Source organism: Juglans regia, chromosome 10 (assembly GCF_001411555.2).
Source record: "Juglans regia cultivar Chandler chromosome 10, Walnut 2.0, whole genome shotgun sequence".
In the NCBI taxonomy this organism is placed as follows: Eukaryota; Viridiplantae; Streptophyta; class Magnoliopsida; order Fagales; family Juglandaceae; genus Juglans; species Juglans regia.
The window spans coordinates 5,087,859-5,112,147 of record NC_049910.1 but is presented as its reverse complement, the minus strand read 5'-3'; the positions used below and the strand labels follow the sequence as shown (position 1 = coordinate 5,112,147).

Sequence of the window (24,289 nt, the reverse complement as noted above, 5' to 3'; positions counted from 1 at the left end):
ATAAAGATTGCAAAGGTATTTATAAGTTTGCTTAAACACATACCAAATACATTATTGATGTGTAAACTTCTTAAATGAGCTTGTGTTAAAAAATATTAGTGTTTTTATTTTTTATTTATTTATAAATATAGTAATTAAGTACAATCTCTCTATTATAGATATAGATATATATATATCATTTTGACACTCATCTTAATTATTCAATTTTATGATTCAATAGTAAAAAAAGAATCTCTTTTTGAATTGTGTTATTATTAGATATTTTTGAAATATAGGTGATATAGTATTGATCTCGTATTTATCGAAGTAATAAATTTTAAGAATATGCTGCCCTACATCATTTTGACAGAGGAGAATTGATGGATTATTTCGAAGTCGGACGTTGTACTTTCTACCTATCACAGCATGTTATGATATTAAAATTATTTATTAAATATTAATATTTAATGTGATGATATTCTGTTGTGTTCGTAGTCAAAACATTGCGGTTGTGGTTAGTTAAACGGGCGGTGTTGATGTCCGCCTCGTAAACATCGAAGCCTCCCTATCATCCTTCCCCCCTCCTCTCACTCTCCCAGCTTCGAAGTCCCACTATTTTCATTTCTTTGGATCCGTCAGATTTCTCAGATTGTCTGTTTCTTCGATCTCATCGCCAACTTTTTTTCTTTTACGAATCCGTCACCTTTGTTCCATTTTCACTGCTTCCCCCCACCCATTTTTAAGGAAACTGAGAGAGTGCAGAAGAAAACATCAAACAAACCCACCAATTCTCTTGTTTCCTAACTTCTCTGTTTCCAGAAATGGAGTCCTTTCCGGTGCCGTGCCCCAAGACCACCTCGCTCCCACGCCGCCGATCCGGGGTGAAAGATTCTAATACGCACCAGCACACGATGCTCTCGCTTCATCGCGGTTCCAGTCCCAGACCGTGTGCCTTACACGGATCTTTCCTCGGTGACCCTGTACGTGATTTCTGGGTTTTTTTGTCTTTATTTTATTTATATTAGTTATTCTCCATCCATGATATTTTAGATCATTATAGTTTTTTGTTTCGACAATTCAATTTATATGAATCTCAAGTTTCTTTTTTTGTTTGTATAGGTAATTGTAATCATTATAAAAAAGCTTATTATTTGATGATTCTTTCCGAATTTTGCTCTTTTTATTTTTTATTTATATACACTTAAGTCTCATTTGAATAGTGAGATAGAGATGAAATGAGATAATTTTAAATGATAGTTAAAAATTGAATAAAATATTATTTTTTAATATTATTATTATTTTAAAATTTAAAAAATTTAAATTATTTATTATATCGTGAGAATTTAAAAAAATTATAATAATAAGATGAAATGAAATATTTTCAGTCTTAATACGAGCCATTACTTATAATTCCGTAAGAATACTTATAAAAAAAAAGAAAATTATTCAGAAAGGATAACAGTGGGTGTCACTTGTAAAATTTGTTGTGGGTCCACCTTGACTCAAGAGCTAGGAGAGAGTATTAATGGAGTGAATAATTTTGTTTGTAGGATAATTGAAGACTGTAAATTGAATGCAGTTTGTGGTACCCACTGTGAAACAAAATTTACAGTTTTGAAATTCTCGATTTTCTGTATGGTTTTTGACTAATGCGAATACGAATGCAGTCTACACAAAGATTGTCATGCCTAGTTTCGTTTCTGCAAAACTTTTATTCTTTTGCGGTATGATTTTGTTTTGCAGAGCCATAACTTGAAGCAATCCAGGGACTGGAAGATGTGTGCAAAGCTGAATGAGGTAAGATTGTTCTCAATAGGCAAGAAAAAAGACCTTACTTGAATGAGATATTCGGTATGAGCACCTACTACAAATCGACTTTCAATCCAGGTTACGGCCGAAAAATCTTCAAATTCTGCACCTGTACTTTCCACAAAGTATGGAGCCCCATCATCAGAAGTGAAAGTTGACTCGTCACATCCTGTTCGAGACACCGTTCCTAATGAATCATCAATCTCAGCATTCATGGCTCATGTATCAGATCTTATCAAGTAAGTAGAAACTTCTTTGGCACTCACATGCTTGCCAGTATTATTCACTGTTTGATACATGCAAGACACATCGTTCTTGCTGAAATTTGTATGTTTCTTATGCGCAGACTTGTTGATTCGAGAGATATTGCGGAGCTGCAGCTGAAGCAATTGGGCTGTGAGATCTTAATCAGAAAAAAGGAAGCTCTACAGCAGGCAGCTCCTGTTGCTAGTATGCCACCACCCCTTACCCATGTGATGCTTCCATCTCCTCTGCCACCAGCCACAGCAGCTGCTCCTGCTTCTGCAAACCCTCCTTCAGCATCAGCACCTGCACCTGCCTTACCCGCCCCTGCAAAGGCAAACACTTCGTCACATCCACCACTGAAATGCCCCATGGCTGGAACCTTCTATCGCTGTCCTGCACCTGGTGAACCACCATTTGTCAAGGTAATTCCATTTTGGTGACCACCCAAGGGCTTGTCCCCCAAAGGACCCCGAAAGGACATGGCAGATGGGAAATCATGTCTTGAACAACTCAATCTTTATGTATTCCGTAATTCACTATGAGGGTATATAATCTGTATAAAATATACTCATTATAATTTTACCATTTTCCAGGTAGGAGATAAAGTCCAGAAAGGTCAGATTGTCTGCATCATCGAGGCAATGAAACTAATGAATGAAATTGAGGTATCTCTTTCCTCGACTGTTCAAACTGAAGTGGGTTGGTCCCTACATATTTCTTTAGGCCTCTTTGGAGACTTAGAATATCTCAGTATATACGTGAATAGTAGTGAAATAGTTTGAGTAATGTTTTATTAGGTTTTGAGAAATGAGAGAAAAAAAATTAAATAAAAATATTATAAAATTAAAAAATTGTTTGAATATAATTTTTTAAGATTATTTTTATTTTGAAATTTGAAAAGGTGATATTGTTTTTTATGTTTTGTTTGAAAGTTTGTGAAAGTTGTAATGATTAGGTAATAATTAAATGAAAATGTTGAAGATTTGAAATTGAAAGTGTTTTGTGTTTGAGTGGCGTTTGGGAAGGAAATATCTGAAAATGCTTAGAACATTTGTGTTCCCAAACGAATTCATAAGTTTCATCTTTATTGGCCCCTCCTGCTGGTGTCATTTCTAGATGGATAAATTATGTCAATCTTCATCGTGGATATGGAGAATCATTCTTGTTGCTTGAATTAGGGAACATTGTCTTGATGGAAAATACTTTTAAATGACCTTAATTTTCACATATACGTTGTTTTGCTAATATAATTAATTATTTAGTCCTATTATCCCAATGGAGATTCGAATCGAGACCATGCCGCATTTCACCTTGAGGCCTAAAATGACTTAATGCCTGACATTTGTGATTACTAATGTTCAATATTGTGCAGGCTGATCAGTCTGGAACATTAACAGAGATTCTTGTAGAGGATACAAAGCCAGTTAGTGTAGACATGGTGATCTATCTCTCTCTCTCTCTCTCTCTCTCTCGCTCTGTAACACATTCACAAATGCCATAATATTTACTTCATCATGCATTTATTTATCTGAATTCCCTTTCTGTCTCCTTGCAGCCTCTTTTTGTCATTGTACCGTGAGTCACTAGGAGAGGGCCTCCTTCAAACTTCATGGTGGTAGTCTCTCTTGAATTTAGTTTTCATTGAATTTTCACACTATATTAAAGTTTCTTTTAATCTGTAATTTTAGATTAATAATGGTTGACAAAGGACATTCTCTTTTGGCATTATAGTTTGCTACTTGCCATTTACGAAAAAGACAAAGCTATATAATGTAAGAGCTTTGCATAGTGTGTTATAAAGCTTGTGATTGTTTCTTGCATCTCTGAAACTTGGCTAAGATGTAGTTGTCAAACTCTTCTATTAAATGGTAATGGTTACGAGGTTATGAAAGATCACATTCTTCCTTCTCTCATTTTCCCCTTATCATCATCTGTCGTTTCTTTCTCATTTTCCCCTCTCTCTTGGTCACTTTAGTATCCATACAAGTTTGGATACTGCAACAGATAATTTACAATCCTTTGTGAGGACTAGTGAAAAAAAAAAAAGCAGATAATTCTATGTTTCGACTCCTATTTATTGACTATAGTTGCAAGCTCTACGCCAAGAGAATATGAGACCGGAACCATGATTGCCACTCACCGGGTTCCTTTTGCTCATTGATTACTGTTCATGAAAATGGATCCTGCTTTTTATATTCACAGAATCATGGGCCATATATCCAACATCCACTTCAAGGAGAAGTTTCTTTTCCACGTGTACAAATAAAGGAAACCTCAGATCTATGATGATGAACACGCGAACCAGGTTTGCCCCGCAAAAGCAGGAATCATTCACATCATAAAGACTCGAGTGCAAAAACAACAGAAATAGCATATCAAGAAGGAATGGCATGTCAAGAATGTGCAAGATTTGCATATAAGAATTTATTCGTATTTAATAACACCATGAATATAATATGTAGTGTGAACGTGCAAGAGAAGTGTTGGCTGAGGGTGAGAGGCTGGTAATGCCTACAACCAAATGTTTATGGAAGTAGTACATGAAAGTCGCTAAGGCATATTTTTTAAAATCAGTTTTCTTCACCCACTTGATTTAATGAGCAGTAGTGTAGATCTATACTTTAATGAAAGTCTAGCTAAAAACACATAGTGATTTCTAGGGCTGCAACCCGACCAAACCGTTCAGTATCCGAGCCCGATCCGACCCGAATGATTGTGAGAAATACTTCAGCCCAACCCGACCAGACCCGATATCGGATCAACTCATTTATATATGCGATGAATATGCATGCATGTGAGAGATCATCTACAGATCGATCCGATCACGACGAGAATGCTTTGGATGGGAATGCGATATTATTGGAAGAGGCCAATTTGGCTAGCTCAAACATTATCTGTCCAGAGTGGATTCCTTCAAAACCTTACCCTGAAGTAGCACTGGATACAAAATTTAGATTCTCGCAGGTTCACATAATAAAAACTTCAGCATCAACAAAGCTCCGTCTCCAAAAAAGAAAAAGACAGAAAGAATCCCTTTAACAATACAGGTAACTAGAATGCACTCTAGGTAGATTTTTTAGACATTATAAACTGGAGAAAAGGCATAAACATTAAAAAAACACCATGTAGCACACGAAACAAAGCTACTAGATGTGTAAGCCATGTCTAGCTCTCAGCATGGGACCTATGTGATTAGAGAACAATGAAGCACCATAGGTTTTATCAGTTTTACACGATTCCAGGTCAGTTTTGCAAATTTCCAAACTCAACTTACATTTTAAAATTGAATGAATACTCACATTACTAAAAATCGACTAATAGCAAGTGCCTATGAACAGATCAAATTACTTTAAGAATAAACTTAAACAAAAACCCTGCGTGCATTCATCAACTATAATTTACAGGGGTTTTGAGGAGAAAAATACAAGTATTTACCTGACTTTCTTGACAAGAATGGCCTTGAGCTTGCGCGCGAGGTCCTGGGATCGGATCTTGCGCTCGAGGTTCTTGCGGGCCAAGATGCGCTTCTCGGAGTTCTTGATGTGGTGGGTCTGCTGGCGCTTTATAAGCCGCTCAATCCTCTAGGTTCTCGTCCCGCACCTTCACCCGGATCCCCCTCCACTGCTGTAGCTGCAGCGGTTGGTAATGAGGTGTTGGGTTAGCTCGTTTGGAGTCCCACATTAGTGGGGAGTGGTGGAGGAGCCAAAGTTCATGGCCTATAAATAAGAGGGTTTAGTCTATAGTTAAAGTATATCAAATTATAAATTTATTCTTATAAAAGAGAAAGATGTATGTGAAAGTTAAAGTTTTATTAGTAGGGAAACTTTGTGGGTGTCATTTGAGATGAGGAGAAAAATTGTGTGATTGTAATAATTTTTCACATAGTATATTTTCTTCTCTGAGTCTGGTGGTTTTTCTCTTGAATTTGAGAGTTTTCACGTAAATTTTTGTGTTATTATTATTTCTCTGTTTTTCTTCATATTTCACCAGAAAGTGTATCCTAGGGATGAATTTGAGATATTCAAATTCCTAACAAGTGGTATCAGAGCCACTAGGTTCTTTTTGGTGGGTGGAGCTTTGGTGTAGTAGTGTGGATACGTATAGTCTAAGGAGGCTCTATCTAGGAGATTGATATTTAAGTGGTCCAGTGTGACCCTCCAATCTTTCCTAGGAATTTTTAAAGTTCTGTCTAGGAAAGAATAATCTTTCATGGAAACTTACTTAGTGAGCACTATTCATTTCTACGGTAAAAATTCATCGAGGCAATGTCCGGAAGTAAGGCTTCAAATTCTATTAGATACGAGGTAGAGAAATTGATAGAAGAATCAATTTTGGCTTGTGGCAAGTTCAAGTCAAGGATGTTTTGATTCAATCAGGATTACACAAGACGTTGAAGGGCAGACCAACCCCTGAAGTCAGCAGTGATACTAGAGTGACTGATGAAACAAAGAGCAGATCTGTAATGAGCAATGAAGATTGAGAGGATCTAGATTTGAGAGCAGCAAGTGCGATACGTCTGTGCTTGGCCAAGAATGTTCTTGCAAATATACATGGAATATCTACGGCAAATGAACTATGGGAAAAGCTCGAAGAGTTGTATCAGACAAAATGCGTCTCAAATCGGGTGTACCTAAAGGAGCAGTTTCATACACTGCAGATGAGTGAAGGTATGACTATTTCAGATCATTTAAGTGTTCTCAATGACATTGTCTCTGAGTTAGAATCTATTGGAGTTAAAATTGATGATGAGGATCAAACCTTGAGGCTCATCTGATCTCTTCCATCTTCCTATGAGCATATGAAGCCTATTTTGATACATGGGAAGGAGAAAATAATTTTTTCAAAGGTTACCAGTAAACTCTTTTCTGAAGAGAAAAGATTCTGTGGTGGAAGAAATGGTCCACCTGTGAACTTAGCATTGGTAGTAGCTAGTAATGAGAAAAATAAGAACTCCATGAAGATGAAAGTAATCTGTTGGGTGTGTGGACAATCTGGGCACGTCAAGAAAAATTATCCAAGAGCGGGAGCAGGTTCGACAAGTGGCTCCAAGTCAGTAAATGAAGATACTGGTAATGAAACTAACATTGTGTCCCTCTCCATGGAAGACGATGTCTGTTAAAGGGACATGTACATCCTCATGGCATGCCGTTAATTCCCAAAGTTGCAATGATAGAGGATGTGTTAATGTTAGCTGGTCCACAAGTTTGCACACAGGCATTGATTTGGCATTAATGCAGGGTGTGTGGTGAAAATTTATGTCGATGGCTGATGAACTTCCAGGAAAGCCAAACGTGGAAGTTACACCATAATTTTTCAGCAAGGTTATTTTCGACATGTGCCGAAATTGAAATGTTTGGAATTGGTTTATTCTGAGTGGGTATACTTTTATGGTGGAGCATGATAGTAGAAGCTATGAAGATCTTCATTGCGGCGGAGCGTGGCTGTGGGATCAGCCAAAGTCGCAAGGTGGAGATTGTTGGATTAGCTCCTTTGGAGTCCCACATCGGTGGGGAGTGATGGAGGAGCCAAGGCTGATGGCCTATAAATAAGAGGGCTTAGTCTCTAGTTAAAGTACACCAAATCATAAACTTATTTAGTAATTTGTGACTCTAGTAAAATTCTTCTATTAGTTTTTTCTTGTAAAAGGGAAATAGGTGAGAGTTAAAGTTTTGCTAGTGGGGAAGCTTTGTGGGTGTCATTTGGGGTGAGGAGAAAAATTATGTGATTGTAATAATTTTTCACATAGTGTATTTTCTTCTCTGGGTCTGGTGGTTTTTCTCCTGAATTTGGGAGTTTCCACGTAAATTCTTGTGTTATTATTATTTCTCTGTTTTTCTTCATATTTCACCAGAAAGTAGATCCTATGGGTGAATTTGAGAGATTCAAATTCCTAACATGAGGCACGCAACTGCAACACTCAATGGCCTGACTCGGTCGCCGTAAGAGGCTCGACGCAAGCGTGCTCACCGAGTTCATTTCTAGGACTGTAAGTTACAATCAGATCGTTGGAGGTCCCTAGCCGAAGAGGGGCAGTGTCACCCAAAGAATTCAAAGTTTGGGCTGACCATCAACTATGGCCATGGTGCCTATTTTTGTATTTAATTACATTTTTATATAATGTTATTGTTTGATTTTATACATGCTTGAGTTTTTAATTATGTATAATAGTGAGGTCTTGTTTGGATAATGAAGTGAGATGATTTTAGATAAGTTAAATAAAATATTGTTAAAATATTATTTTTAATATTATTATTATTTTAAAATTTTAAAATTTGAAAAAGTTGAATTGTTTATTATATTTTGTGCAGAAATTTAAAAAAATTCTAATGATGAAATGAGATGAGATAGTTTCTGAATCCAAATCAACCCTGAGTGTTTTGGATTTTTTTTTTTTTTTTTTTTTTTTTTTCATACATGGGTAGAGAGATTGAACCTAATTCTCTTATTTGGAGACCAGGCCTTATGTCATCTGGTTCAAAAGACTTTGGCGAGTGTTTTGGATTAGTGAGCTTGTTGTCCAGCCCACAAGACAGTGTGGTGCCTTGGTTAATTTAGAAAATTTGATACATTTTTTGAATGATTTTTCCAATTCAAGATGTCAATTTTTGTACATATTTACAAGACCTAGCAATCCTAAGTTGTCAGAATTTCCTTACTTAAATAAGGAAGGTATTATGTGTTTTATTGCTAGAAATAGGACTTTGGTAGTTTCTACGATCCGTTTTTACCAAAAGCTCATCTATTCCTTGAAATGCATAAAACACGTGTTGCTGTCAGCAACCCTAAGTGGACCAAGCAGCCACTGTTTTGAGATTTATATGCATTCTAACTTAACAGAAATCATAAAGGCATGATACACATTCATGCACGGCATGTAGTTAAACATAAGAGTAGACTGCATGACCCATGGTCAGTATTTACTCATTACCACTAGGTAGACAACAAGCAACTCTTATGGAGTATAGGCTCAAACCTAGTCAATTAGTATGGATTTTAGTAAAGATTGACATGGAATGTGTGTGTGACTTAATAGGTGCTTGAATGATGTGATTAGTTGGTTCTCAAAGCTAAGAAGATAAGGTAAGTGGCCTGATCAAAACTTTTATGTGTGCTATATAACTTTTCTGTTTTGCATGAAAAAGTATTGTTCAACCTTATTCAATGTTAGCCCATTTTTATGAACCCTCAATAAATTATGAAAATGTGCTTGTGGATGTAATTATGTATGACATGTTGATTTGGTTGTTTGTTTAGAATGGATACCATGTCATGAAAATCACTCTTATATTATGTTATGCTTATTGATTTCCATAAGTAGATACCGTGTCACAATAAATATGCTTATGTTAATATGCCATGTTTAGTGCTATGACATGCATATGACTATGGCACAATACGAAAATCATGAAGTCAACATGTTCACATGCATTGTGATAAAATGAGAAAGAAATCATGTGAAGGATAAGTAAGCTTTAATGTTTGGGCTTATGTTATAGGTGGATGTGCAAGCCACATACCAAAGTGTGGTTCACCATATGTTATGCTATGATTTATGCAATCAATGACAATTGGACCGATGCACATATGTTATGATGGTCATTATGCAAGTGAAAGACAAGGTTAACAAGTCATGCATAAAACATATTAGATGCAAATAGTCAATCATTCACACATTAATGTTATATGAACTGCCATGATCACTTCTTAGGTTCTGCTAAGTTATTGTTAAATGATCCACATGCTATATTTATACTATACATATCTATAATTATTTATTATTTTTATTATATATAAATATAGTAATATGTATTAAGTAGAACTTTTACTTAATACTTTGTGTAAGTTGTAGTGTAGTAGGATGACCCTTTTATAGATTGTCTTCACAATACAAGTCTCACACTTAAGTAATGTGAAACTTTTGTATTGCCTTGGTAGAATTATTACCCTACAACTTATACAAAATATGCACTAGCAAATTTAGAAACTACATAATTTTTAAATTATAGTCATATTTTACAAATTTAAATTTACAATTTAGGTAAAAAAAAATGTGTTTTTGATCAATTTTAAACTCAGGAATAATTTTTTGACTTAATGGACTGTAGTCCATTATTAAAGTGGACGGGAGGTAAGGCTGATTGGGAGTCCGCCCAGGCCCATGCGGGGGTGAAAACCCCATCCCCTGGCCCGTACGGGGTGAGGGGCACGGACGGTACAGGGTAACACCCCTAATTTTTGAGATATTTCAATAAACTACGTACTATAATAATGTTGAACCTCTCTTATCGGGCATAAGGTTACGAATGTACTTAACATTCCTGACCTACGAGAAATGATTCTAGAATAAAAAATACCTAGAATGATTCCTGGCCGACTCTAGAGTTCAATAGAAGTTATTTACTACTCTGTTTAATACTTGATGCTACATTTCTTTGTTAAATGTTTGAATTATTTATTTGTTATAGCTTGCTTATTTCGTGAACCCTTTGTGTGAAGTTAGCTTTAGAAATAGCACCGAACATACGGAGCAATGCGCACCACGAGAAGTCCGCATAATCACAACACTAAATAAGTGGTTGACAAAGGATCTTCTCTTTGGCATTGTAGTTTGCTACTTACCATTTACGAAAAAGAAAAAGCAATATAATGTAAGAGCTTTGCAAAGTGTGGTTATAAAGCTTGTTCTTGGTCCTTCTTGCATCTCTGAAACTTGGTTAAGATGTAGTCACACTCTTTTATTAAGTGGTAATGATTATGAGTTTATGCACTGATCTTCTTAACGTTACTTCAAGAAGGGACTCGATACCAATTAAGACTTGAGTGCAAAAACAACAGAAATAGCATATCAAGAAGGAATAGCAGAAATTATTGGTATTTAACAAGGCCATGAATATAATATTGTACAGAGTGTGAACGTGCAAGAGAAGTAATTGATGGAGGGGGGAGAGTTTTTACAATTATTCTTAAACAACAAACCCCCCCTCTCCCAACAAAAAATAAAAATAAAAAATAAAACAAAACACCTTAAAAAACCAATAAAGAAGAGTACGTCCATGTTCCATCCAATCCAATTCAGCTCCTCTCCACTTCTTCTTGGCCACAGAGTCCAACCTTTTCACTTCCAATCAAGCATGTCTAATAACCAGAGAACCTCTTCCTTGGAAGTCGCAGCATCACAGAAATCCATTTCAATCCCAAAAACATCAAGAACACCTTCATTTCCATCTTCCATGAAAAGTAACGAAATCCATGCCCGGATACCTGAAATGAAAGGGTGGGAAGGAGAGAACTCTAAGTAGTCAAATGCCATGGCCCTATGTGCTGTCCGATCTATGTAATCAAACATGGATTTATCAATGATGCGAGCAACCCTATTGGAATCCTTGCGCCACACAAGCACCGAAACACTAACAGTCTGGTTCATAGGAACTGTGAATCTTGGCTCAACAGGAAGTGTCATCTTGTACTCAGGACCCTCCAGATGAAATCTAAGCATGTTACAGATTCCTTGGGGAAGGATCTTGATACCAGTTTCTAAAACAGGACCTGGGACTACATCCGAAAGCAATAATCTATCTTCGTTCCAAATGTCAATAAAAAATTCCAAATCATTGAAGGACAGCCTTGGGGGGAGAAGAGTTCGACTATGCTGGCGTCTACAAAAGGTTTGATATAGCTTGTAGTAGGTTAAAGTTGGTGGGTTAGGCCGTTTGCAGATTGAAGGCCATCTCTTGGCACATAGGCATTTCCAAAAGTAATCATTTCGGGCTATGTCTCTCCACTGCTTACATACTGCCATACATGAAGCAAGGTCCACGCCCTCTAAATAAGGAAAAATGACCTTCAGAATTTCTTCATACGTCATTTAAGTTTACAAACAGAAAATACAAGCAGAGAGATCTGCCCCTGCAACCACTTATGGCGTTGGAGGACCTAAAAGCAGTAGATTGAGATATATGCCCTCTGAAAGAAATGAAATGTCAGGAATTAACAAGCAATCATGGAAATACAAATGTGCTCTCAAGAACTATTTACAAAATGTAAACAAAAAAAATGTCAGCATATAAATAATGCATTAGAAATCAAATACACATCACAGTAATGGCAACAGTCTATAAATTAGCCAGAACTAAGGATTCGACATCCTCAAAGATTAAGCCTGTTTACCTAATAAAAGGATATTATCAAGCTAGCAATGGTTTAACCAAGTCAACCTGCTGAACAGCTATGAACTTTCATGTAGCTCCCATCATCTTGGAATATTTTCAGGAAGTAAGATAATTTTAATACTGAGTGAAAAGGCGGTATGCAAGTACAAGAGATCAGCTTGAGGGTTATGGAACGAGGTATTTAGTAGACTAGACTTGGGTTGGGTTATGCCTGAGACAGTAGTGGTGATGCTGGCTAGTTGGATAGATCTAAGAGGTAATCAACAGATCAAGGTTGTATGGAAGATGCTTCCTATTTGCATCATGTGGTGTGTGGCAGGAGCGCAATGAACGGACATTCGAGGACAAAGAGAGATCGATGGAGGAACTAAAAGCTTTCTTTTTTAGAACTCTTTGTACTTGGGCCATCGCCGTTAATTTAGTGGCCAAGATTTCCATGATTTCCTTGTATCTATTGCTCCTACGTAGTTAGGGCATTCTTTGTACTGAACATGGCTTTGCCTATTCTTTAATTAATATACTTTTACTTATAAAAAAAAAGTACAGAGATCAAATCTACGCAGGGTTCATTACTAATGTTTGTAAAAGTAATACTTGGCCTTTCTTGAGTCACATAAGAACTCCCCCCACCAACCACAAGAAATGTATTGTATTGCTCAATCAAACGAGATCAAGCAGCTTAAAAGGAGCTTAACTTTTGCCACTATCTTATCCACCAGATCATCCCCTTTGCACTTTTTCAATCAAAACCACATAACCTTCACAATAGTACCGAGGGTCAAGCACAAAAGCAATATAAATCATCAAGTTGAACCTACCTGTACTATCCCAATGCTTGTCATACTTATTTTTCATATTTTTACTCAAGGTATTAGTGATAATATCATTTTTATTGATGAGAAAGTTTCTAAGGCATATTTCCCAAAATCAGTTTTCTTCACCCACTTGTTTTAATGAGCAGTAGTGTAGACCTATGCTTTAGATGTCGCATATCAACAATCAAGCTTTTCCGAAACTTTAAATATTAATTTCCCCCTCATGAAGGCGGCGACCATGATGAGGCGCGCAACTGCACCACTCAATGGTCTGACTCAGCCGCCGTAAGAGGCTCAATGCAAGCATTCTCACAGAGTTCATTTCTAGGGCTGTACAAGTTACAATCAGATCGTTGGAGGTCCCTGGATGAAGAGGGGCTAGAAAGTGATAGTGCTGCACTAACTGAAAGATGAAGCCCCAGTTTACTGTTTAGAAGACAATAAAACAAGAAAAGACAAAAAATAATTGTAGGATCCTAAACCCTTAGCCAAGGAAACCATTTGAGCCAGGCTCAGTTCAGTCAAGATTTTGCTTTCTTTATCAGGTCCCAAACAATTAAGAATCTAAAGAATAAACAATTTCAGTTTCTTGTCCTTTCCAACATTTCCTTGGCAAACAAACAGAGCACAATAGAGAAACGACAACGTAGCTCCTAAACTTAAAGATTTAGCAAAAAAAAATGTCACAATGTATGACTTATGAGATTCAAAATCAAATGAAAGATAATTGGAACTGATTCAATGGAATGGGAAATGGATTCGGTTTTCAAAAGAATAAAAGGATTCAAGGATAAGAATTATTTTGTATTTCCCTCTGTGGAAGAATTTCTCTCTTGTTCTTGAAGATCAAAATGATTGTAATTCAATTTGTTTAAAAAAGTTTAACCCGGTTATGGTTACCAGGTATCAACCTGGTAACCACATTATGTAACTGTACCCACATTCCAGTAAATGCAGGTATGAAATCTAAATACCCGTCTAAGTAAAATCCGGGTGGATACCTGTGCAGATGAACCAGGTTTTCCGGGTTCCGGACCAGACCGGACCAAAAAAGGGGTCTTGGACTCCTGATGCACAGCCCTAGGTCTAGGAAATCTTGAAAACTAAAACTAGAATGCACGATGGTGCTGCCGTCCAGTCTGAGGGGATCCAAAAAAGAAATCCTCAAGCTCCACGTTTTTCTCTCAATCCTCAAAACTTTGATTAGTCAGCTCCCTCCAAATGCAACACCCAACACATTTCGTGAGGGACGGATTGGGCTTGTAATCCCGTCATGTAGTTGCATATGTACCCATGTGCATGCATACAGGTATAGAATAACCAGAGGTCCAGAGCCTTAATGTCAACGTCCGAACATTTCAATCACTCTTACAAAAAAGGGAAAAAAAAATCCAGTCACTCTAACTTATTTGTTGACCAAAATTAACACTTCAAATAACATCATAAACAAGTAATTCGGATGCCACATTCTTGTTTCAAGATCTAATCTAACATGCATAGTTGGGAAGTAATAAACGGGGAGAAACTGGAGCCACTTGTAATGAAAATCAATTATTCGCGTTATGCGAACATAATACAAAACTTCCTACAGTACATATCCCAAATCCCAAATATATATATATATATATAAAAAAATTCCCAAATCACCATCGGTGACCATTCCTCTTTTATTTTTATAAATAATTTCTTACAAACTTTTTTTTTTAAGTTATAATTTCTTACAATTGTTCACAGTCGTAAACAATAAAAGGAAGCAACCAAACTTATAAAATCCCAATAAAAACACAAATTCTATTCGAGGAAATTTACGCGAGAACTTTAAAACCCTAAAATACGTAAATTTATGGAGAGAGGGAGAGGGAGAGATCCAACCTTAGATCGTGACGAAGAAGCTGCTAAAAATTTGGGAATTCGGCTATAAAGAGCGAATATTTCAGCGAAGACGAAGCCATATAGATGTGAAATTGGAATTCTCGAAGATATTTTTTTGAAACTTAGTTCGGTGAAGCCCCAGAGAGAGAGGCGGCCGGGAATATTATAGATTATAAGGGAAAAGATTTTATTACGTCACGCCTGTTTGAAAGTTGTCGAGTCTCTCGCGATTAGGGGGGCAACCGTCCCGTTCGGTCTTATTTTGGAAAAGTTTTGAAATCTAATCGGTATATTTGGATTCTGAAAATTTAAGAATTCATAGAGATCGATTCATAATTAAAATCAAAATTTTCTATTTTTTAGATTTTGGTCTGGTTCGATCTGATTTTTTTATTTATTATTTATACATGTAACATTATATATATTTAATATTATAATTTTTTTGATGCTAAACTTAATTGTTAAAATTTAGTATTTTTTATTGACAATTACCAATATTTAATGTTCAATTATAATAGTATAATATAAGTAGTGTCTAACTTATTAATGAAATTAATAAATTTGAATAATAAAATTATAATTTCATGTTATATTAATTAGAAATATAGCATATAATATATATAATATAAAAAATTAAAAATATATATGTACTAGTCTAGCTCGATTTAAACCAGTTTTGTAAATATGAAAATCTATACCGCACCGATTTAGGACCGGTTTTTGTTTTTAAGAACAGGTACTGCACAGGACCGGTTACAAACCGAACCAAACCCACCGGTTCGGTTCTGTCCGGTCTGATCCGGTTCAACTGATTTTCTGGTTTCTTACACCCCTACTCGTGATAATGCAGTGTTTATTTATTTATTTAACTTTCTTTGTACTAGTAATATTATTAAAGTAGCGTTACTCTTGATAAATTAAGGAATTACAAGATACAAGATACAATTGAGTGGAAGTCTCCAACAATCATCTCAAAACCAGTAAATACAACACAAGCGAAATAATAATAAAAAGAAAAAAGAAATATGGAACCAGAAGTTTGGCTCCCACCCATTTCTCAAAAGGGGAGGCCGCTTGAAGTGATTTTTACATAGCCTGATAAATAGACTATAAGACTACGGCTAGAAGCCGCTGTGAAATGATGTGTGCTGCATTTTGTTGGGTTGGACAGGTTGAAGTAGATTTTCACAACCATTTTATCTTAATCCTTAGTTAGGGAAAGCATGAATATAGGAAAGTAACAACTGGAAAATGAGTCGAATCGCTGGCGAAAGACCGCAACTGGCTGTGGAGGAGCTTGTAGCTCATGCACCACCCTTGACAGTAAAGTAAAGGTCGGATCTAATAGATCCGAGACTGCTGACCCCGATGGCGTGGTGGCGTGTGAGTCTCATGCGCAGTGTGAGCCGCATATGAGACATACGCGCCTCTTTTAGTTAGTTTTCTTCTACCGTCTAACATATTGACGGCTGGAAAATCTGCTGGTGAGACGCGTGAGGGTGGTAGAAGGCTGGTAGATAGTAGATCGAAGCATATTGGTGCTATGGGCAGGAAACTGATGGAAAACCAAAAAAATAAAAAACTTTAGACAAGTCCGACAAAGGCCAGACAAGGGGAGGGAGGGTGGAGCTAACTCTCCACTCCATTCGGGCTGGAGGAAAGGGGTTATACCGAAAACGATAGTAGGAGGATATGTTGCCTGGAGAGAGAAAGGAGAAGACGATTCTGGGTGATCCCTCCTTGTAGTTCATTACTCTAGAGCAGCGTTACGTAGTTCTTATTTAGTTATACAGATAAGATAAAATGAGATAAAATAAAAGTTAAAAATAGAATAAAATATTATTAAAATATTATTTTTATTGTAAAATTTAAAAAAATTGAATTATTTATTATATTTGATATAGAAATTTGATAAATTTATAATAATTATATGAGATGAGTCTCATATAATCTTTGTAAACAAACCAGGCCTTATATAACAATATTTCAAAAAACAAGTGATCTCATCTTATGTTTATCCTATTTGTTCTGGTTTTTTTTTTTTAAATATATATATTTAAATGTTGGTTTGAATGACCAACAAAGGCTAAAGCTATAAGCATTCTATTTAAGAGTTAATGAATTCTATGCATAAGCTACTATTCACTTTTAAGCAATGTTACGTACAGTCGTGGAGTGTGCAAGCGTTGTGCATATACTTTGAAAAAAAGTGGAATCCACTATTAAAAAACTAATTTCTTTTCATGCGGGTCCCATATTTATTCACTTTTTTCAAAACGACTGTACAGTGCTTGCACACTCACGACTGCAAGTATCATTTCTCTTCATTTTCACACCCCACACTTACAGTTTTTTTTCTATAAAATGATTTTTGCTACTCATCATCCCCACACACCACACACTACATTTTTTTTAAAAGTAAAAAAAAAAATGTGGCGTATGGTGTGTTTTAAAAGTAAAAAAAAAAAAATGGTGTATGGTGTGTGGTGTGTGGGAATGATGAGTAGCAAAAATCTTTTTATAAAAAAAAAATTATAATTGTGGGGTGTGAAAATGAATAATGACATATGCATAAAATTCATCAACTCGCTTATAGCTTTAGCCTTTGTGGGTCATTTATAAAAATAAAAATAAATAAAAACAGAACAAATTGGATAAACATAAGATGAGATCACTTGTTCCCAAATTCGGTAATGAAACAAGTAATCTGGTCCTCATCCCCGAAACTTGTTGCATTAACACGTCGTACGAGCTGCTCATGAAGCTTTGCAGGCATGTGAAGTAGCATGGCTTCGCACAACTTGGGGTAATCAGAGCCATTTCTCTCATCCTCAGGATCCAATCCATCTGGATTGACACCAAATCAATGTGCGAATCCATCAGAGATTGGGCGCTGATCACCACTCGCTTGTGAACGACTTCCGTGTTCACAAATGTGATTTTGAAACCATGATTTTCTATTACACGACATAATGCCATCATACGGCTCACATGGTCTTGTGCCGGAAATGGGAGAGCTAGAACATGTCCCCTTCTTCCCATGATCTTTGATCTCTAGCTCGAGATCTGTCTTTCTTCTTGTTCCGATTTTGTGGCCCGGCGCCCGCTAGATATTAAAGATCAGAGATCGTACGTACGTTTACGAATGATCTCTGAGCAACATTTACGTACGTAAATGTTTGCTTATGCATGTTCCGATGCGACCAATTACAACGTTTATAGGCCGGAGCTTACTTGGGCATTCTATTCTGATTCAATTTTCGGGAAGAACAAAAAGGATTTGGACGATCGATGGCTGTTTATAATCTCTGTCATTCACTCGATCGGTACGTAATTGTGTCCACGGTTTTGGATTTCGAGGACTCAAACCTCAAGCGTTTTCATTCCACGTTAGGTAACCTCTTTACATTCCTATATACATCCGGATTTTAAGGCTTAAAATGTGAGAGGATATATATATAAATATATCTATCTCTTTATATATATAAAGTGTCTATTTAACAGAAATTGTTGGTTTAACCTTTTTTTGTTATTTTCCGTTAAAGTTAACGAAGTTTGTCAATTTATCTGTTATCTATAAAATTCTCATCTGTCAGCCATCATAAAAGCAATCTCATTATAAAAGCAATCTCGGTTAAAAAAGAAAAATAGAAAAAACAAAAAACTCTTCATATTTATTCTATTCAGGCATATTCATGCATCTGTAAAAGGAAAAAAAAAACTCTTGCTCGAGATACGCAGCAATTATCATCGGGAATGAAAGAAAAATAAAGATTTACACGGACAGAATAAATAGTAGATTTATTTCTGAACAGTAAAAAATTTAGAGATTAAATCCAAAAAACTTTGCATATTTTTCGATTCAGGCAGATTCATGCATTTGGCAGGATAATGAAAAATAGTCATTAAGTCAGCGTCAATCCATTCTCTTCAATATTTTAGTCCAGCACCACATTCAGAGAATAGAAAACGTTGCACATGGAAAAGATATGGGGTTTAGTCAATTACTAGCATTTTCCTTTTGCATATTGTTCTTTATTACAGATGATTTTCTGAGAAAAAAAAGTTTTACTTCTTAATTTTATTTGTAATTTCTTCTTTTTCCATTTATTTTATGTTTGAAGTATAGTATTTTCTGCATTTCTTCCCCTTTTTTTACTGCAATGCTTATTAATTTGTCTTCAGATCTTTTGGTTGAGTCTGGACATTTCTGCTTATAATCTTTGTAAGTGTATGTTGTTATTTATTTTGTAACGTTATTTGTTATATAATTATTTTCCTATTTTATGGAATTATGAGCGTTTTGGATAAGTTATTGTCACAAACTGTGTTTTGGACGAGTTTGACAAAAATGATTTTTGTCACGAACCAAGTTAAACATACAATATATACAACCTAAGAAAAAAAAAAAAAGGAACAACAAACCAACACCCATCAACACGCATTAGTTGAAAAAAAAATAAACAGCTAAAAGATCTAAACGAATAGATATAGATCTGTCAGTACAAAAAAAAAATAGGTGTTGGAATTTCTCGATTCTAGACTAAAACATCTAGATCTGATGTTGTTTGCGAAGAACAAGAAAAAAAAAAAGAGCTTTCAAGCGAGAGAGAAAGAGAGACGTAAAATATGTTAGGGTTATAACATATTTCAAAAGTAAGAAATTTCAATTTAGTCTTTTATGGCTTCCTCTTTTCCTTTTTTTTTTTTTTGGATGAATGGTTATTAAACTTCTTAAGTTTTTTTTTTTGTTCAGGTCTTTTGGTTGAGTCTGAACATTTCTGCTTATAATTTTTGTAAGTGTATGTTGTTATTTTTTTTGTTAAGTCATTTGTTATATAATTCTTTCCCTATTTTATCACTTTAGCCTTGGAAAATTCAGAAATAAAGGGTATGCGTACACACCATAGGGAGGGATGATGAATGGGTGGGGAAAAAAATTAAAAAACAAATTGTCTATGACAGAATTCCCAAAAGAAAGTAAATAAATTCAAATGAGAAGCCTAGAAGGGTGGTGGATCTACTGGATTGTTTGAGAGGTTTTCAGGTAATCCCAAAATTGCGGTCATATGGAAAATGATTCCTCTGTCTCATGTATTGTATTTGGCTTGAAAGGAATGGCCAGAATTATGAAGACTGAGAATGCTAATCGGAAGAGCTAAGATGTTTCTCTTTCCATTGTTATTTCTTTGGGTCTTTACAATTGTTTTTTTTTATTTTTTTTTTTGGGTGGGGTTAATTTTCATGATTTTCTTGTATACTTTTATAGCTCCTAAATTGTAATTATGTGTTCTCTCTTGTATACTCCCTAGAAGACACCGAAAGAGATTACCAACAACTTAGTTATGACACCGACTAACAAGCAACTTCAAAGAACATTTTTGTATGGCAAAATAGAAGTTGCATTTAGATAATGACAAGTTTGTAGTCAAGATGCCAACTGGGCACCAAATACTAAAAAACACCTTTTGATACAATAGATATATATATCATAACCTCCAATATGGACACCAAATAAGATAACGTTTGCACATCTCTGTCACTTTATTGCCAAAAGAAAAGCAAAAAGAAACAGAATTATACCATCTTAGACTTGGTTTGGCATAAAGCCACTGGGGTGATAGAGGTATGCTACTTTCTGATGCCACCTGATTTGCAATAATGAAAACTAACAACTCTTTACATCAAAGCAAAAACAGGAGGCAAAATGATAGCATGTAACACGCATAGGACTCAATAGTTCATCCTTTTGGCAAGAAATAAATCCAACTCAACAATAATACCTTTCGACTCATCAAGCAACCCCATAAGTGGTTTGTCCTCTTCATTCCCTTTAGAAGCTTCTCCTGGCAAAGTATGAACAAGATGAAAAACTTATTATGTTAAGCTTTCATTTGCAAATTGCAACTGGAAACAAACAATAAAGAAAGAAATAGCTTATAATTGTTGTCCTGAAACATGTATAAGAGCTCAGAGCTCAAGCGAAAATAGATAAAATGCTCCAAGCACTAAACCTAAATGCTCAGAGCTCTAAAATATGAAAGATTTCAGCCAAATAAATAACTAACTTCCCAATAGCTAGCCATCCTCATGGGACAACAAATCTTGGGGAAAAAATCAATGTCATTCCTGGGCACTCAAGAACTAAACCGTAAAAAACTAGAACAACCATGTGGCTATATAAACCCCTAAAATTCTGTATTGGAACAGGAAAAAAAATGAAATAAACATAAATAAAGAAAAATGATTTGAAATATGATCAATAAAAGGGAATGAAAATCAGAAACATATTTGCAGATTATGTTGAAAACCCTAATTAACGGGGTTGATTGCTCAAAAAAGAAAATGAAGTAGTACACCACAAACTATGATGTTCTAGATCAACAACCCCCAACCTCGCATCGAATCCAAATCTTGTGAACCATCGGCTACGAGGTTTTTCATTTTCAGAATCAGCCAAACCAATCGAAACCAATGAAAATCTCGAACAAATTCAAATGAAAAAGAAAAACGAAGTAGAGTGGAAGAGCGGGAAAATATCTTTGAAGGTTCAGGAGTGATCGGAAGGTTTAGATAAGATGAGATTGTCCAGAAGATCGAGCTTGCCTTTCCCCATTAATGAGTCGTGAGTGAACTCTTTAATAATGAAAAATCTCATGTGGAAGATGAAACGAGAGCGATGAATACAAAGATGCGCTTGATGCTGGAGGCGTTATTTTCCTTTATCATAAATATTCTTATACAGCAACTAATGAGACACGTGAAGTTCGATGCCCAAACAGATTTAACGGAAAATTAACGGAAAACATGCAATTAAAATTATTGTAGCTCCGTTAAAACAAGAAATTTTCATTTGATACGCTCTTTATATATATAAAGATATATATATATTTTTTTTTATGACGTGTAGAAGGAGTTCTACATTAATATTTAATTATAGCAAGCAGTCTGATCGTGAGTTTCTAGGATATAGAACTATAAACAAATAAGACCGCTCGATCGATAAGATGTTTCAGACCGACTGGGTCAAATTCAAGTTTGATTCATTTCATTGATTAAACTAGCCATTAATTGTAAATATGATAAAATTAAATTATAAACTCTTTTAAAATTTATGATTTTTATAGTATTATCTTTAACTTTATAATTAGAATACTTTAAATATTTTTAAAAAATATAAGAAAATCATGTTCTTAATAATTATATGTATATAATTACTTGAATCCTTATTAATATATAATTATTGATATAGGTATATAGATTATACAAAGATATTTATAAAGTTCAAAATTTGTTTGTTATAGTTTGTACATGAAATTTATATAATGCGTATAATATAAATAAATTAATTTATTTTATTAAAATTAAATAATTATTAAACGAACTCGAATTTGCTCAAATAATAAATGAGTTGCATGTTCGTGAATATAAATTGTATATATATATATATATAATTCCATGACAAAGTCAAGTTGATGATCAACTTATATATAATATCTCAGTAAAAATTTATAAATAAACGCGACTTAATAGTTAATTACCCCTCACAAGTACTCACTTCTTGCAAAACTACTCAAACGGAATAAAAAAGATAAAATAAACTTTAAATAGCAGTCGATCGAAGCCATGGTTGTTGTTATGCCCTAATTGCATGCTAACACGTCTTAGATCAAAACAGAAACTAAAACATCCTCGTGTATTGTGAATCGACACTACAGCAAATCAAATTCTGTTTTTTGGGACAATTTTGTTTGGGATGAAAAATAAATCATCCCAAAATATGAGTTTTAGGGACCAAATTTAAAATTCATCCCTAAATACTGATGGCAGTCGCTTTTACCGTTCGTACAATTAATATTACGTTCGAAAGTGATATTTAGGGACGAATAACTTCATTTCCATTAATAAAATTATCATTCCAACGTGTAACAAACCGTTCGATCATAAATGTAATAACCATTCAAACGGCTATTAGTTACGATCAAATGTAAAACTAGCAGGAGAAGTTAATAAATTTAGTGGGAAATTGACTAACCTTCAAAGGCTTTATTTTCGTATTCAAACGAAAAAGGAGTTTTGGTTCGAACAATTTATATTTCATTCGATCGATTGGTTTTGATACTGAAGAAGTTGTTCCAAATAATATAAGCGTTCGAACATGAATTTTACTCATTTGATTTGTACTAATACCCATTCGAACGAAAAAATATATAGTTCGAATGGAAAATATGGCAGGATCGATGAGAAAATCTTTGGCGGGATTGAAAATTCAGTTCGAAGGCTTCTACAGTGCATTCCAACATGACCATAATTTTTATTTGTTTTAATGTCAAAATAATGCCTTAATTAATTATTAATAAATATTTAATTTATACCAAAAAATAACAGTTAAAGAATAAATAGAATAAAGATCAATAATTAGTTTACAAAATAAAAAGAAGATTCATAATTAAATTAATTTTACAAAACATTGATTGTCCATACAAAAAACTTATAAAAAAAAAAACAAAAGATATAAACTTCTGCCCCAATTCTTTTACCACCTCCTCTACTGCAACTAGGCTTGTCTCCATCTGAGTCATCCTAGTACTGATCGTCAACTGAGTCTTGGCAATGATAGTCATCTCCATACGTAAGTCGGAGATGGCACTCCAAATCTCCATACGCATTGCATCAATCACCTCTCATGTTTGTGTGCGAAACTCTGCACATACTATATCTACTATCTTGTCACAAATAGCAATGTGTGATGCCCCCTAAGTAGAGGCTAAGGCTAAAAGACTATCAATTCAGACCGAAAAAACTAACCAGACCGAATAGTTTAGTCCGAACCGAACTGATAGTCTTATTGGTTGGTCTCAGGGTGTTTTGGACCAGACTGAGACCAACCGAATGTGTATATATATAATATATTATTTTATATAGTAATTGTATAAGTTAATTGTGTAATTTTCTTCCAAAGGATTATCATTGACCATATATACAATGAAATTATTTAATATTCATAAACCATATATAAAATGTTAAAGAGATCACTTAATTTTAATTTTACTAATTTAATTAATTTATTATATTAATTTTTCTATCAAAAAAAGAAAAAAGAGGAAAAACATTTATGGACCGATAGCTAATGGTCTGGTCCGGCAAAAATGATGGACCAAAATTTTTGATTTGTGATTCTCCCGGATCGGACTGATTACACTCATAGTAGAGGCCTAACCAGATATGCTAGGATCTCTTGGGTACGCATCTCCCTGAATCTAGACCGTGTCCATAGTAGGAGCACGAGGCTGAAATTCCGAGTGGCCCATACTGTGTGACAAGGTCGAGGAGCTAATCGGCCCAATCAGCTCCCTAACATGCTCATAATGATCTGCCTGAACCCCATTGCTAACAGAA

At 35.0% G+C, this 24,289-nt stretch overlaps 2 protein-coding genes across 4 annotated transcripts; one reads left to right on the top strand and one right to left on the bottom strand.

Moving 5' to 3' along the window:
* The first annotated feature begins 472 nt into the window (after positions 1-472).
* LOC108986433 (biotin carboxyl carrier protein of acetyl-CoA carboxylase 2, chloroplastic-like) lies at positions 473-3,925 on the top strand. Of its 2 annotated transcripts, XM_018959044.2 has the most exons (7): positions 473-959; positions 1,723-1,776; positions 1,867-2,027; positions 2,135-2,456; positions 2,628-2,699; positions 3,407-3,472; positions 3,590-3,925. In XM_018959044.2, exons 1-7 carry the CDS (start codon positions 801-803, stop codon positions 3,611-3,613), a joined length of 858 nt encoding a protein of 285 aa, XP_018814589.1. In that variant the 5' UTR covers positions 473-800; the 3' UTR covers positions 3,614-3,925. The 2 variants fall into 2 exon arrangements, 1 of the variants encoding a protein (XP_018814589.1); XR_004802502.1 differs by having other exon boundaries at positions 480-959; positions 2,628-3,472.
* Positions 3,926-10,879: 6,954 nt separating this feature from the next.
* On the bottom strand, positions 10,880-15,118 carry LOC108986457 (F-box protein At5g39250). 2 transcript variants are annotated; one of them, XM_018959081.2, is made up of 3 exons: positions 14,891-15,067; positions 14,020-14,385; positions 10,880-11,997 (listed from the first exon to the last, which is right to left on the bottom strand). In XM_018959081.2, exon 3 carries the CDS (start codon positions 11,897-11,899, stop codon positions 11,150-11,152), a length of 750 nt encoding a protein of 249 aa, XP_018814626.1. In that variant the 5' UTR covers positions 11,900-11,997; positions 14,020-14,385; positions 14,891-15,067; the 3' UTR covers positions 10,880-11,149. The 2 variants fall into 2 exon arrangements, with proteins under 2 accessions (XP_018814626.1, XP_018814625.1); XM_018959080.2 differs by lacking the exon at positions 14,020-14,385 and having other exon boundaries at positions 14,891-15,118.
* Positions 15,119-24,289: the final 9,171 nt, after the last annotated feature.

Excerpts from the sequence above, each read along its gene's own strand:
- LOC108986433 (XM_018959044.2), top strand. The coding sequence starts at position 801 with ATGGAGTCCTTTCCGGTGCCGTGCCCCAAGACCACCTCGCTCCCACGC. Across the intron at positions 2,457-2,627 it reads GTGAACCACCATTTGTCAAG|GTAGGAGATAAAGTCCAGAA; the intron begins GTAATTCCATTT and ends ACCATTTTCCAG. Across the intron at positions 2,700-3,406 it reads AACTAATGAATGAAATTGAG|GCTGATCAGTCTGGAACATT; the intron begins GTATCTCTTTCC and ends AATATTGTGCAG.
- LOC108986457 (XM_018959080.2), bottom strand. The coding sequence starts at position 11,899 with ATGACGTATGAAGAAATTCTGAAGGTCATTTTTCCTTATTTAGAGGGC.